This window comes from Mangifera indica, chromosome 2 (genome assembly GCF_011075055.1).
Source record: "Mangifera indica cultivar Alphonso chromosome 2, CATAS_Mindica_2.1, whole genome shotgun sequence".
Classification (NCBI taxonomy): Eukaryota; Viridiplantae; Streptophyta; class Magnoliopsida; order Sapindales; family Anacardiaceae; genus Mangifera; species Mangifera indica.
This window is the reverse complement of record NC_058138.1, coordinates 20,328,270-20,342,763: the sequence shown is the minus strand read 5'-3', so window position 1 is coordinate 20,342,763 and position 14,494 is coordinate 20,328,270. Positions and strand designations below refer to the sequence as shown.

Below are 14,494 nucleotides of genomic sequence, written 5' to 3'. Positions count from 1 at the left end.
AGAACAAATGAATAAACTATGGAATTTATTCTGAAATTAAGTGTCCTGATTCACAAACAAAATTATTAATAATTCTTATCATAGAATTGGCTAATGCATTTTGTTCCTCCGTCATTTTCTAGATGGTAGGGCAATCCTACATTTTCTTAACTGGTTCTGTCTTGTGAATTGTGATAAAATAAGTCGATTTCCCTGCAATGAACTAATTTATTTCCTTCATTCTGTCACCAAATGCTGACTGTTTTGGTCAATTTATTGTTCCTTTGCGTTCCCTTCTTTTTTCCTTCTTCTCTCGGTTTGCTCTTTACTTTTTTATTTTCTGTAAATATCTCTATTCTTTTCTTCGTGGCAGTTCCTTTCTCTCCCTCTGTTTTTTTGCCGTTAAATCCTTTGCTTCTACTTTAACGACAGCCTTATTCCTCAAGCTGATGTATATCTAATTACGTATGTTTTTTTTTTTTTTAAATCAAGTTAAGACTTTGAACTTTGATTTCCATAACTTAGCCAATGCCAATTCTTTTTATAATTTAACACCAAAAATTTCTCTTGGTTGGTTCAACTAAAAGTGTATCCTTTTATTAATAACGAATTGAAATTTTCTGAAAACTTACTATGCCAGCTCCTTGTGGATCCTGCCTAACCCACATTTGTTCCCACTTAACACGATTCTAACAGTTACATATTAGTTGGATTGACTGTAACGTTCTACCTCAATTAGTTCGGTTGACTTAATGACGGATTTGACATCAAAGAAACAAGGAAATCAGTCTAAATTTAGGGCAAGAGAAAAACATTTATGAGATTGCAAAAATTCATTTTTGATACATTGATGATATGGATGATAAAATATTTTAAAATTTTCCTATAGTCCATGATGGCGGAGTCATGTTAGGGTTAGGGAAAAAGGGGAAGGTGTCCACTCAGTTCATTTGTTGGGGCAGCAGTATTCCCCATTAATCTGGACGTGCTGCATGTGAAGCAATTAGCGAAACTTTTTCTAATTTTCCGTTGAATTGCAACTTCAAGTCTAATTCACGCTATCAAATTATTACTTCCTTAAAGCTTCAATTTCTAGTCACGCAACCTGAAAGAAACATAACAAGTCGATATCTCTTACAAGGTCCTTAACTCGTTGTCTTTCTTTGCATTTTCGAAAGCATAAAGTATCTAAACCAGATATAAACCTACACCTAGAATGACATAATATGAGACAAATACAAATTCAAACAAAGTAGATGCGATACAGGTAGTTGCTTGAAGCTCATCAAATCTAATGCTAATTATAAAATAAACGAATGCGAAAAGGGTTAGATATAGACTCTTTGGTAGAATTCTCACACAAAATATGCATAGAATTACTCGAGGAGCAGCCATAGAATGACTCAATTTCGGAGTAGAGTCCTGAAGAGAGTTTTTGGATTTTATAAATATAGTCTCCTCACCCAACTTAGGATAACCCTAATCTAATCCTAATTAAGTATGAAATATTTGATTTTTAATTATGATTTTTCTCTCTTCATGCCCCTCTCCCCCAAAATAACCTTTACATTTCCAACTTCAACTCTACTTCACGCAATAATAATTAATTACTTTCGCAAAAGAAACATAGGAAAAGTTGGGATGTCTTCAAGGTCTTTAATTTCAGAAAACATAGACTACGACGCTATCTCGTGAAGTAGGTACCACCTTTCTTTCCCATCATTTTCCAATAGATGCATGTGATACCTTGCTAACTATTGGATCCGGGTCCACCCATGACGGGTTGACCTGACCCAGTTAAATATACTGTCATGGACAGTTATGAGGAAGAGTTGGAGGGCAATTGGACATATATAAACTATCCAAACTGTCTCCTCATTATGATTACGCTATTTTCAGAAAAAATCTCTTTCCTCTCTTCTTCTACAAAACTAAAAATGCATAGTAAATTCGTCTCCCAAAATGAAAAGTAATACGTGAGCAAATGGTATCGTAGAAATAGACTAACTTCAACACCTCATGTAAAATTCAAAAAAGCTTCATCGAAAATTGAAATAGGTACACAAAATCTTTATTTACAGATTTCAAAAAAATTTGATCCTAGCATGTTTAATTATTTCTAACGTTGGTATCAGAGCCTAGGATACGTATTTGTTATACTTTCTATGAATCGTATTGCATATATTATGCAAATTAGAAACAGTGTATTGAATTTTGTTTAAAATTTTGTTTTTGGCCACGAATTTAATTCGGCCAAAATTGCATGAAATTGTCTTAGTTTTGCCACCGCCAAAATACTGTGTCCTTGTTTAGATGGCTCAAAGACATTATTGTAAGGAAGAGTTTGGGAATATCGGACTAGTGTAAATTGGATGAACAAAATAATGGATTGAGATGTCAACAACAAATCAATCAAGGAAAAATGAGAAAAATAAACAGACAAAATAAGAAGAATTTGATGAGTAACAGTGAAATAAAGCCACAAAAAATTCTATGGTGAGAATTGAGTATTCTGAGTTCACCTATTTATATTGTAACTACGGATCTCTTTTTCCTGGAAAATGTGTAATAACTTGCCAAGGAGAATTTCATATATAATGGAATTTTAATTTCTGAAAGCAAATTCGTCCTTATTTTATTAACGTTAACAAAAGTTTCTATTAAAAGAAATTGACGATAAAAAAATAATCTAAAGTATTTCACAAATTTACCGTGTGCCATTTTAGGGGAATTACTTAAAATAACTGGATCTATAGATCTTGATTTCTGGGAAAGAATCTTTCAAATGTTTCAAGTTTATGTGAATTATTTATGTTAAAAGAAAAAAAAATCCCTTAAAGCATGATAAAAAGAAAAAAGGTTTATTTTAAGAACCATGGACAATTCCTTAGAGACACGTGTTTTCTCGGAAAAGATAAAGAATGACTTATCCAAAACTCTACTTAAATTGATTTGGACTTTTATTTAGTTGTGACTCTGAAAATTCTGAGATACTTTTCATTGACCAATAGAACTAGTTTTTCATGGAAAAAAAGTGTGAAAGGGAAAGGATTCTTTCTCCAAAACAATTCATTTCTGTTCTCGAATCAATTGAGTCTGCCTTCAAGACTTATCCATTTACCTGGTCTCTATATTCTCACACTTGTACAAATTAGTCGTAGCTGGAGCTTACTGATGATAACATTGAACGTGTTGAGGGTGGCCACAGTGAAATTTCAGTGCATGGTAATGGAAGACTCAGAAAATTATATTTGACTTGACTAGACTTCTGCGAAGAGAAACATATGACAAATAAAATATAATCTATATTTTCTAACAACATTAGCCATTAGTATTTTCTATACTCATATTTAAAAACAGTAAAAGATGCAACCAATGTATATGTTTTTTTTATTTTTAACAAACATCTAATTATTGGAAAAAAATATTAATCAATCTTATGGTCAACGCATTTATTATTTTGACAAAGACAGTTGGACGATTTGTCATAAAAAACAAGCATCGAAAGCAATATCAGAAAGAAAAACATTGTTTAGAGGGAAAGAGAGCATGGAGAGTGCGTTGTTCACTAAAAAATTACCGTAAAAAATTGTAACCTTCAAATAAAAAATATAACATTTTAAAATTTAATCACATAAAAAAATATTAATTTTCTAAACTAATGAAAGAATATATTATAAATTAAATTATAATTTTACCTTTAAAATTAACTAATTCTATTAATTTGAAAAACACCATGTAGAATAAAATTGGTATATATATATATATATACTCTCTATAATTATTTAAATAATTGGTTATGAGTTAATTATTAATTAAATAATATTTTTATATATTTTTATATACAAATTATCATTTATATATAAAATTACACATATAATATTATTAATTAACTTTTCCTTCTTCTCATAATTTAATGGACTAACCACACTTACTCCTTAATAATTATGTTTATCATTATTTAACGGACAAAAGCTCCGTGGTGGGATATAAATAATAATAAGGCGAAAGAACTATGTCCCACCCAATGTTTGGCAAAAGGCCGTGACACCCATGGGAGTTTAAAAACTTAGACACCCATGGGAGTTTACTCATCCTTAAATTTCTTTTAAAATTATCATTAAATATAAGTGTAAACTCCTTATTTTAATAATATTATTAAAAAATATATAAATTAATCTTATTTCTCCCTCCAAGTTTTAAAAATAGACTTTCACCTCTAGATCTCAATTTTGAAAAGTGATTTTTTCACCCTCAAATCTTTAGGTTTTCTCCTCTTCGACAACTCCACCATCGACAGCCACCATTTCTATCCTCTCTTCTCTCTCTGCCACTGTCAACGACTCTGATGACATATACAGAAGCTTTGACCAATGAACAATTGAAGATGAATCATGGACGAATTGAAGACTGTTGCATTTCTGTCGCATTTTCATTGCGTTCTATCTAATTAGTTGTAGTTGTGTTTCTGTGGTCTTCTCCTAGCCTATGGTTCCAGACGTGACTGTCGATTTCAATTGACAAAGCTGAATTGATGGCCTCGTCAATTTATCTGGATGAAGATGATTTGTCTTCATTCAAATAACGACTCGTCTTCTCTGATGAAGACAAGTCCTGAAAAAGTGAGAAAAATAGTTGGACAATGTTGATTGTAAGAGAGAAAGAAGTTTCGCCAAAAAATCAAAATTCTGGAGGGAAAAGTGAATTTTTTAAAATTTAACCTTGAGGAAAATATTAGTTTTTCAAACTAAGAGGAAAAATATGAGATATAATTTTAATTCTTTTAATATTATGAGAAAAATATTAATTTTTCAAACTAAGAGGGAAAATATGAGATATAATTTTAATTATTTTAATATTATCAATAAAATAATAATTTATCCTTTATCCCTAACAAAAAAATTTATGAATGTATCTTTCCAGATTAAAATTTGGCTAAGTGTTTAATTTTTCATTTATAATAAATATATATTTGCCACTTTAATAAAATTGGGGTAAAAAATTATTCTTTTTCCTAATAATAAATTGTCAACACGTTGGTCAGTTTGGTCCCTCTACTAAATATTAATATAGCTTCTTTATTTATTTATGGCCAAAGGACTATTTCCCACCCAAGGTATGCTGCAATGTCAAGTGTCCCTTTTTATCTATGATAATACCAAATATCCACTCATCAACAGTTAAAATTAATAAAACCCTAACCCCTTAAAATTTTATCTCATTTTGCCCCCCTACACTTTAAAAACTAAAAATTTTCCGCAATCTAAGTTTTAAAAAATGACAGTTTCACCTTAGAGTTTGTTTTTGAAATCTCCGACGTCATCTCCGACTCTATTGCCGGCAACCTCTCTCTCCCGAAACATCCTCTCTCTCTGACAGTCTCTTTCCTCCTATTAGACGCCCGATCGACTTCAGAAGAGTGGTGGAAGACAAAGAACTTCATCGAAAAAAACGAAGTTCTTCGTCCTCCCAAACGAAGATGACAACTTCATTTTCATCTGGAAAGATGAAGATCGGATGTCTGACGTCGATCAACAGTCCAAATGGGAGGAAAGAGGTTGTGGGAGGGAGAAGATGCTTCAGGAGGGAGAAGCCATCGGCGATGCAGTCGGAGATTTCAAAACGAAACCCTAGGGTGAAATTGTCATTTTTTAAAACTTAAGTCGGAAAAACTTTTAATTTTTAAAGTTTAGAGGGTAAAGAGAGATCATATTTTTGTTTATTTTTAATCTTATAGAGAAAATAATAATTTTACCCTTATTACCGTTAATTTTAACTGCTGATGGATGGACATTTGGCGTTATCATAGATAAAGGGGGGACACTGACATTGCAGCATACCTTGGGTGGGACATAGTGCTTTGGCCTTTATTTATAAACGTTTGACATTCTGCGGGCGCAACTTTCTTCACAAGAAATCTTATAAATTATTTGGTCGCACCATGATTATATACAATCGTAGGTTAAGGTTCAGTAATATATTTTTTAGAGTTGGTGAGAAAAAAAAAACTGTATTTATATTTTAAAAGCGAAAACGATACTAACTTTATAATATTTATAATTTTTTTTTTTTTTATAAACTGATGATGGATGAGAATAATTACTTTTGCCTTGGTGCAGTTGGGTGGGAAAAAGTTGCTCACTCGTTCAACAAACTTGATTAGCAAGGGTTGGGTTGGGAAAAATTAGAGGCTTCTAGCAGAAGGTTTGAACATTCATGAATTTTGTAATTAAAGCTTGCCGAGTTTATTTATAAATAATATTATATTATTTTTATTTTAAATATATAAATAAATATATATTTATATATTCAAAATAGACATACGTGACAACAAGACTTCGTTGGTTCCGTGAGGAGGGGGTTTTATTGGAAAAGTAGCGTGTGAAGTCAAATTGGAAATAGCCTCTTACCTTAGATTTTCCTTTGTAGGTAAACGATGAAACACCTTTTTTCGTAGATGAAGTGTTTTGGTTTTTTGTTTTCATATGATCTGGAGAAGACTATAACTTTCTCTGTAATCTCTCTCGGTTAGAAAATCGTACGCTAGAAAGTTCTATAAATAGGGAGACACGCTTAAGTTTTTTCGTCCAAAAATTTTGAGCAATAGAACAGTAAACGGGAAACCTCGTCCGCTTCGAATAAACCAACTTTTGTTTAAACAGAGTTTACAAGAGAAAAGTTTAGGGATTTTCAGGGACGGAGAAGATGGGAATGTGTTGTTCTGCTTTAAGTGGTGATGTGGCAGGGGGAAAACAGGGTGTAGGTGGAGCCTTACAGCGGCCCACCGCAAACCAAAACAATCACGGTCACAAAGACGCTGTTGATTTTTTCTTCCGATCGCGAGGCCTTCAACCTCTCTTCACGCAAATTGAGGTCTATATTATTATTATTATTATTATTGTTGTTGTTGTTGTTGTTGTTCTGTGGAGGTTGTGATTGTATATTTTCGGTGATATGTTATTTGAACGGGTGAATTTTGAGTCAATCTCTCTGTTTCAGAACAAGGATTTAGAATTGAAGTTGTTTTTTGTGAAAAATGTAGATAGGTTGAATGCTTTTACTTATTAATTGGAAAATTTGGTTGAAGAACGAAAAGTCAAGACTCTAATCAACTTTTACTTTTGAAAAATTGCTATTGTGGTGTGCTGGAATTTAATCAGTGAAATGCTGGGTAAGTGATTAAGCATCCCTGTATTGAGTTGTTATTGAATAACTATGCTTTAGAATACTCAAACCTGATGAATAAGCAAGGGATTTTTAACCTCTAATATCACTAAAACTAATATCTCAAGGCCTTTATATTGATGGGGATTTCCATCTGTTTTGAGGGTTGACTACTACATTAGGATCTTTATGCTGCTTCTAATACACTGTGCTCGCTCCCTCTTATATGATAGCCTAAAAGACTGCTACCCTGGACGAGGCATAGACTTGTGCAAGCTGGTTAACATCAAAAAAAAAAAAAAAATTGATTTGACATTTTGATGTGTCACAAGGCACCGATAGTAAAGAATTAGGAAGTTTAAGATGCTAAATAACATGTTGAATATTGCAATTCAATTGAGCCATTCCATGTCGTGAATAAGGGTGGGATGGAATTACTTTTGGCAATCGACATAGTTCATTTGAATATCCATACGCATGAATCCTATTCCTTTTCTTCTCCTTTGTATGCTTAGTTCATGTTATCATTTATTTTTATTTCTTATAATTTGTTAATGTAGTTCTATTATGTCTTACAGTTATCTCTATCTGCTTCAAAATTACTTGATTGTGACATAACATCAAAGGTATGCACATATTGTCATCATCTTGATGTTTGATTATGACATGTTCATGTTGCTTGTGTGTCTAGTGACAATAGTTTTTCATTCATTAGTAACTCTGACATATATTATCTATGTTTGCACATAGTTCTGGTGTCACATGTTTAACCTTGGAGCTGTAGAATACTTTCTGGTTTTTAAAATTTCTTAACATTATCCAAAAATAAGTTATTGAACTGTGAGTTCAAATTAACACACCTCAGGAGGGGATTTTATTGTTTTTACGGTTTTTGAGGACATGTCACTTGTGGCATTATCTTGCTAGTCTTCAGTAGAAAGTGCAAGCTATTGTATCCTGGCGATGATTCTCAAATATAGTACCTAATGTTTATAAGACTTCAATTCTTCAATTTATAGTAGCATATACTTATAATTCATATGGCATGTAGAGGAAGTGTGTTTACATACTTACAGACCCTTTCTTTGTCATAGAGTGACCCCATGACGGTTGTTTTTGCAAAGAAAAGAGATGGGACATTGGAGGAGATTGGCCGTACAGAAGTCATTATGAACAATTTGAATCCTGTTTGGATTGAAAAAATTTCAATTGCTTATCAATTTGAGATTGTCCAGCCATTGGTGTAAGATTCTCGTAGAATCTTAGTTTATTTTTGTTAATGGACCTTTCATTTATCTCACAAGTCATGCTTTGCTTTGACCTCTCTCATGTTTTCCTTTGTCCAGCTTTCGAGTTTATGATGTTGATACCAAATATCACAATGTACCGGTTAAGGTATATCTGAATTTCTTCTGTAACATTGCATTTATATTCTTGGCTCTGGTTTAAATCACATACTTTTAACCTAGGCAATGTTCTAGTCACAGTGAAAGTTTAAAGTTCATAGGCAACTGATTGATATTTCATTGGTATGACATGCAATCTGAATTGAATTACAATAACACTGGATCCCATTAATTTTGCTAAATTTGCTAAGAGGTATACTTTGAACAAACACTTAATAAATGCAAGAAATTTAAAATAGTGGACCATCATTACCGCAATAAAAAAATGGCTCCAACAAAGTTAATTTTAAATGTTTTGTACATGAAGCTTTGCAAGTTTTGATGTGTGCCCCAATAACAATAATTCGGAAGGCCCTTACTTGCCTAAGGCCATTATGACAATTGTTTTATAAGTTGATGGTTGTCAAATACAACTAAATTGGAGCAGTTTCTTATGTGACCTACTGAAGAAACTATGCAAGGAATAACATATATGGAATAGTGGAATTAATAATTGGACCTTTGGAATTATCATGTATGCATGCATGTCTTTCATATAATGTTGATTAAAATCGTTAGGCACACAATAAATATGATGGTTAATTATCTTTTAGATTGTAAATTACACTTCCGGAAGTGTATGTTCATGCGAAGTTTATGCAAATGAAAGAGAAAAATGAACAATCTAGATGGATTCTATGATGTGAAGCTTGAAAAAGTTGAGTTATACCATAAAGACCAAAAGACTATTTTGACTTTTAAATTATGTTTTCTTATAGACACTAAAGTTGAATGATCAAGATTTCTTAGGAGAAGCTACTTGCGTCCTGTCTGAAGTAAGTTTCCTGATCAATTTCTTTTTCCATTTATATATATAAAAGGAAGATATTTTGTTGAATGGGTAAAATATGTGCATATATCCTTACATATTGCTAACATTTAATCTTATAAAAGGAATAATTGCTAAAGTTATTTGACTGCTTTAACTTCAACTGTTGTAATGCTTTTTGAATGATCAAAATATTATGTGACCATTGTTGCTTATAAAAGGAAATGGTTTTTTCTTTTTAAATTATGCTATTGGGTAGGAATTCTATGGTTATACATTTGTTAGAAAGCCTTGGTCATCATGTATCCAACACTAATATAAATCCTTTTATTCTGACCTTATTTTATATGGCAGATTGTAACGAAACCAAATCGTACTTTGACCATAAACCTCCATTACAAATATAGATCTGCAGTGCCAAGAAACTTGGGGACACTATCTGTCCAGGCTGAGGAAATCTTTGCTTCTAGGAGTGCTGTTGAGATAGCATTCCGCTGCTCCCATTTAGAAAATGTGGACATGTTTTCCAAAAGTGTATGTATTCGGTATTCCTGAAGCGGTTAATATTAGAAATATACTAATTAATATATGGAGTCATATAATCATTCTTCTTCTTTTTATAGGATCCTTTCTTAAGAATATCAAGAACTGTTGAGAGTGGAGATCCTGTTCCAATCTGCAAGACAGATGTAATAAGCGACAACTTGAATCCCATTTGGAGGCCAGTAACTTTGAGCATGCAGCAATTTGGAAACAAGGTAAGATTTTTGCCATCTTATTAATTATAAGTGCGTGCATATTGGAAATGCAAGAATGTTTGGTGTGGGAAAAAGTCTTAGCTCATAATGCTTGTTTTTTATGGCAGGATAATCCATTAATTATTGAATGTTTTGATTTCAATAGCTCCGGAAATCATGTTCTCATAGGGTAATTGTTGAATTCTTGGCATCGTTAACTTTCCTATTATTTTTTTCAACCATTTTGTTGATGTTAGAGTTTTCGATATACATTATCAGGAAAATTCAGAGCTCAGTTGGTGACCTTGAGAAACTGCACCAAGGAAGAATTGGTGCAAATTTTGTTAAACCCACTAGTCATCATGGCCGTCAAAAGGTGTTTATTCATGAAAATGAACTATTTTAAGAAATTTTAAAATAATTGTTTGACATCACTTTTGCCATGTAGGTTCTCAAAAGTCAGTTGTTCGTTGATAAGTTTATTGAGAAAGAGCAATATAGTTTTCTGGATTATATTTCTAGTGGCTTTGAGCTAAATTTTATGGTTGCAGTTGACTTTACAGGTAAATAAACCTTGATATTCTCATAAGAAAATATATTATATTCATTCTACGGACTTTTATTATATAGCTTATTTGGTGTTTAATTTTATGTTTTCTTTTCACATTCTTAGTTTGTTCTAATCTTGGTTTATGCCTCTAATACATGATCATCTAGCTTCAAATGGAAATCCTCGAAATCCTGACTCTTTGCACTATATTGACCCTTCAGGCCGATTGAATTCTTACCAACAGGTAAAACTTTGCTTTGAACTCAGAAGAAACCTCTGAGCATTGTTTAAATTCAGTTTTACAAGACTTGATTAAATACCCTTACGATTACAGTATCATTTAGTAGAACTTTCTTTAGATATGTTTGCAGGTTACCAAATAATCATTAGTATAAAGGATTATAGTATCATTTAGCAAAATTCTTTTTCAGACAGTCCAATCTGAAATGTTTCTTCTTCTGTTAGTAATCCAGCCCTTTATTCAACAAAAATACAAAAGAAGACAGAAAACAAAATAAAATACAAACTATTTAATATATTTCATTAATATTAAGGATTATAAAGATAATTCAGACAATTCAAAGAGTTTAAAACCTTTCATTTTTCGACCATTTGAGTCGTCAAGGACCTCTTACAATCAACCAACATGGTTGTCCAAATAACATAAACCCTAATATTTTTTTTATCATCTCCATTTGAAACCTAGGTATTTTTTTATAATAAAAATTACAAATATAAAATTTAGTTGGAATTGAATGCATGCCATTTTTCAAAATTTTTAGTTTGTATAAAAATTTGAACGAGGACATCACTAGCTAGTGAATTGGCTAATTGGTTTCTAACAAACTCTTTTGTAGGCCATAATGGAAGTTGGGGAGGTCATACAATTTTATGATTCTGACAGACGCTTTCCTGCTTGGGGATTTGGAGGGAGAACAGTTGATGGCAGTATATCACATTGTTTTAATCTGAATGGAAGTGCCAATGGCTTTGAGGTTAGATGATGCTTGAGTTTTTTAGCTTTTTGCAATGATTCTTTGTCTTTAAAGTTGTTGAATTGGTTGGCATACCCAGTGATTTTAAAACCAGACCAAATCAGTTAGTTCAACTGGTTAAAATGAGAATTAGCTTCAAGTCTAGTCTGATTAATATAAAAAATTGGTTATTTATTTGGCTAATTAGATTTAACCGGTCAAAGTGGATTTGATCAAAATTTCAATTTTTTTTGAAATTTTAATTATTTTTGAGGAATTTAATTATTTTTTATTAGATTTGATGAATTTCTTACAGTTTATAAAAAAAATAAGTTCAAAAATAAAATAAAAAAGAAAAAAAAATACCTCATATCTATTGAAATGTCTTCTATTAGTAATAATTTACAGAATTATTTTTTTATATCATGAAATTGAGACTTTTTTTTATTTTAATTGTTTCATTGAAATCAAATGAATAATTGTTACCCCTTAAAAATGATATGTTTTAATTTCCATAAGTGTGGATATCTTGATTGATTTTATTTTTTACAAATTTTTAAATAAAATCTATTCATTTTAATTTAATAATAAGTTAAACCAATTGATTCTCCAGTTAAACTGTGAATCAGTAAGACAACTAATTCGATCACTTCTTTGGTTTAAAAAATGGTGGGCATATCTTCCCAGGTTTTTCTCTACCAAACAGAAAATTTTGCTTATTTTTTAATTTTCATTCAAGTTATTAATGAGCAAAAAGAACTTACTTTTCTAATGTCAGTTCTTTACCGGTCCTTATGCATTTTGATCATGTATTTTGAAGTGAGAATTACAGTTGATCTTTTGTATAACAGGTCGACGGAGTCGAAGGCATCATGGCTGCTTATGCAAATGCTCTCCACAATGTTGCTCTAGCAGGACCCACTCTATTTGGTCCAGTGATAAACACAGCTGCTCAAATTGCTGGTCAGTCCACCTCACACGACAGAAGCAATTACTTTGTTTTGCTGATTATAACGGTAAATAGAATTAAGACAACTTCCTACAATATCTGTTTTCTTCTTTCATTCCATCAGTGACTTTAATCAATTTGTATCTTTTTCTAGGATGGAGTTGTGACAGATCTTCAAGAAACCAAAGATGCTTTGGTGAGAGCATCTGATCTTCCACTTTCAGTCCTTATTGTTGGAGTGGGAGGTGCCGATTTTACTCAGATGGAGGTAAACTGTTGTTTTTCCATGTAAACCCTATTGATTTTTTTTCTTTCTTTATTACCATTGCACTTTCATTACTAAAGGTTCAGTTTATAATTTATATGCGGGGCCTAAATGCTTAGAATTTTCCAGATTCTTGATGCTGATAAGGGTCATCGATTAGAAAGCTCTACAGGCCGGGTAGCTACACGAGACATTGTACAATTCGTTCCAATGCGAGAGGTTCAAAGTGAGTGCTTATTCACCTTTGTTGCTGTAATGACTTCAATCATGACATTAGTGTTTTTTTTATCCAAGGTCTCCTGGGTCTATCATGTGTAATGGTTCAAGTAACAAGTTGGGTGTGTTTTGGACAGGAGGAGAAATTTCTGTTGTTCAAGCACTTTTGGAAGAGTTGCCTGGACAGTTTTTGAGCTACATGCGGTGTAGAGATATCAAACCATTCAATATCCACATGGCTGGAGCTCATACTTAATAACTGTTCACAAATAGTAGGTATTGATTGTATAGATCTTAGGACAGTTTCCTTGCCTATATTACATGCTTTGAAAAGGTGTAAATGAGTAAACAATTTTATATATATAATAAAATTGCAAATTATTGATTCATTAAAAACAAGACAACTTCAGCAGAATTCCATCTCTCTCATTTATGTAAGAGAATAATGTGTTTATATTTTGGGATTCTATCTTTAAAACAAACCCCACTAGGGTTTTATACATGAGTAAACCCTATTAGGATTTTAATTTTAAGAGAAACCCTAAATTTTAAGATGTTGTTCCCTGCACGGCTGCTACGAAATGGTTGATAATTCCAACATTAGGATATTCATAAACCTCTATATTTCTTCTATATTCAATGTCTTGCAACAACTTTTGAAAAATGTTTGGGTTGCTGAGTTATTTATTTATGTTTAAAAATCATAAAGTTGCCCTCCATGTGGGGCTAGAATCATGAAACCTCATTTTAAGATTAATCCATTAACAATTGCTAGCTCTTTAATGCTTTTCAAATGTGGTACGTTGCTGCAAAAGTTGTCTGGTTGCTCCATTAGCTCCTTTAGATGTGTTCAATAATTTATGATCAAACATGTTACAATTACAAGTGTACAGATAGGGTTGCAATTCTGGTAAATATATTACAAAAAAGTTTTCACTGCTACATGGATAATTTGAGCAACTGAAAAGATGGTGAAATTTGTTCTATGTTTTTATCAGAAAGTTCTGATTCTTTGCAAACATGTTTTTTGAAATTCTCGAGTTTTCAACGTCTACAGAACGGGAAGAAACAGTCCAACACTTCCCGGAGCATAAGCACGCGAAACGCTGTAAATCTTCAAGCGGCAATGGCTCCAATTTGCTAAAAACAACTTCATCGATACTTACAGCTCCTTCATTTGAAACTATCTCTGTCATCATTTCACTCTTTTACTAGAATTTCTTTTTCCCGATCGCTTCAGACTTTTTGCAGTTGCGGGTGATAATAAGTAAGTTGCCTAATCCATCGCAATGCCATACGTCCTTAGTTTTTAGGGTTTCAAAAGATACGATAAATGTCACTGGAAAAATCAAATTGCAACAACCAAGTACTTGTCAGAATACAAGCTCGTCCATCTGTCGTCCTCTCCACATGGTATGAACTCGCTTTCAGTATGAGTTTTCAAGA

The 14,494-nt window shown here is 32.1% G+C and overlaps 1 protein-coding gene across 1 annotated transcript; it reads left to right on the top strand.

The window, feature by feature from the left end:
* Positions 1-6,404: 6,404 nt before the first annotated feature.
* On the top strand, positions 6,405-13,444 carry LOC123200820 (protein BONZAI 3-like). Its single transcript, XM_044616217.1, has 16 exons — positions 6,405-6,852; positions 7,722-7,769; positions 8,238-8,386; positions 8,490-8,538; positions 9,308-9,364; positions 9,712-9,891; positions 9,981-10,115; positions 10,223-10,284; positions 10,374-10,470; positions 10,543-10,657; positions 10,812-10,888; positions 11,502-11,639; positions 12,470-12,634; positions 12,722-12,835; positions 12,962-13,058; positions 13,186-13,444. Exons 1-16 carry the CDS (start codon positions 6,685-6,687, stop codon positions 13,302-13,304), a joined length of 1,770 nt encoding a protein of 589 aa, XP_044472152.1. The 5' UTR covers positions 6,405-6,684; the 3' UTR covers positions 13,305-13,444.
* The last annotated feature ends 1,050 nt before the right edge of the window (positions 13,445-14,494 follow it).

Coding starts and splice junctions, on each gene's coding strand:
- LOC123200820 (XM_044616217.1), top strand. CDS start 6,685: ATGGGAATGTGTTGTTCTGCTTTAAGTGGTGATGTGGCAGGGGGAAAA. Junction 9,365..9,711: donor CTACTTGCGTCCTGTCTGAA/GTAAGTTTCCTG, acceptor TTTATATGGCAG/ATTGTAACGAAACCAAATCG. Junction 10,116..10,222: donor TGCAGCAATTTGGAAACAAG/GTAAGATTTTTG, acceptor TTTTTATGGCAG/GATAATCCATTAATTATTGA.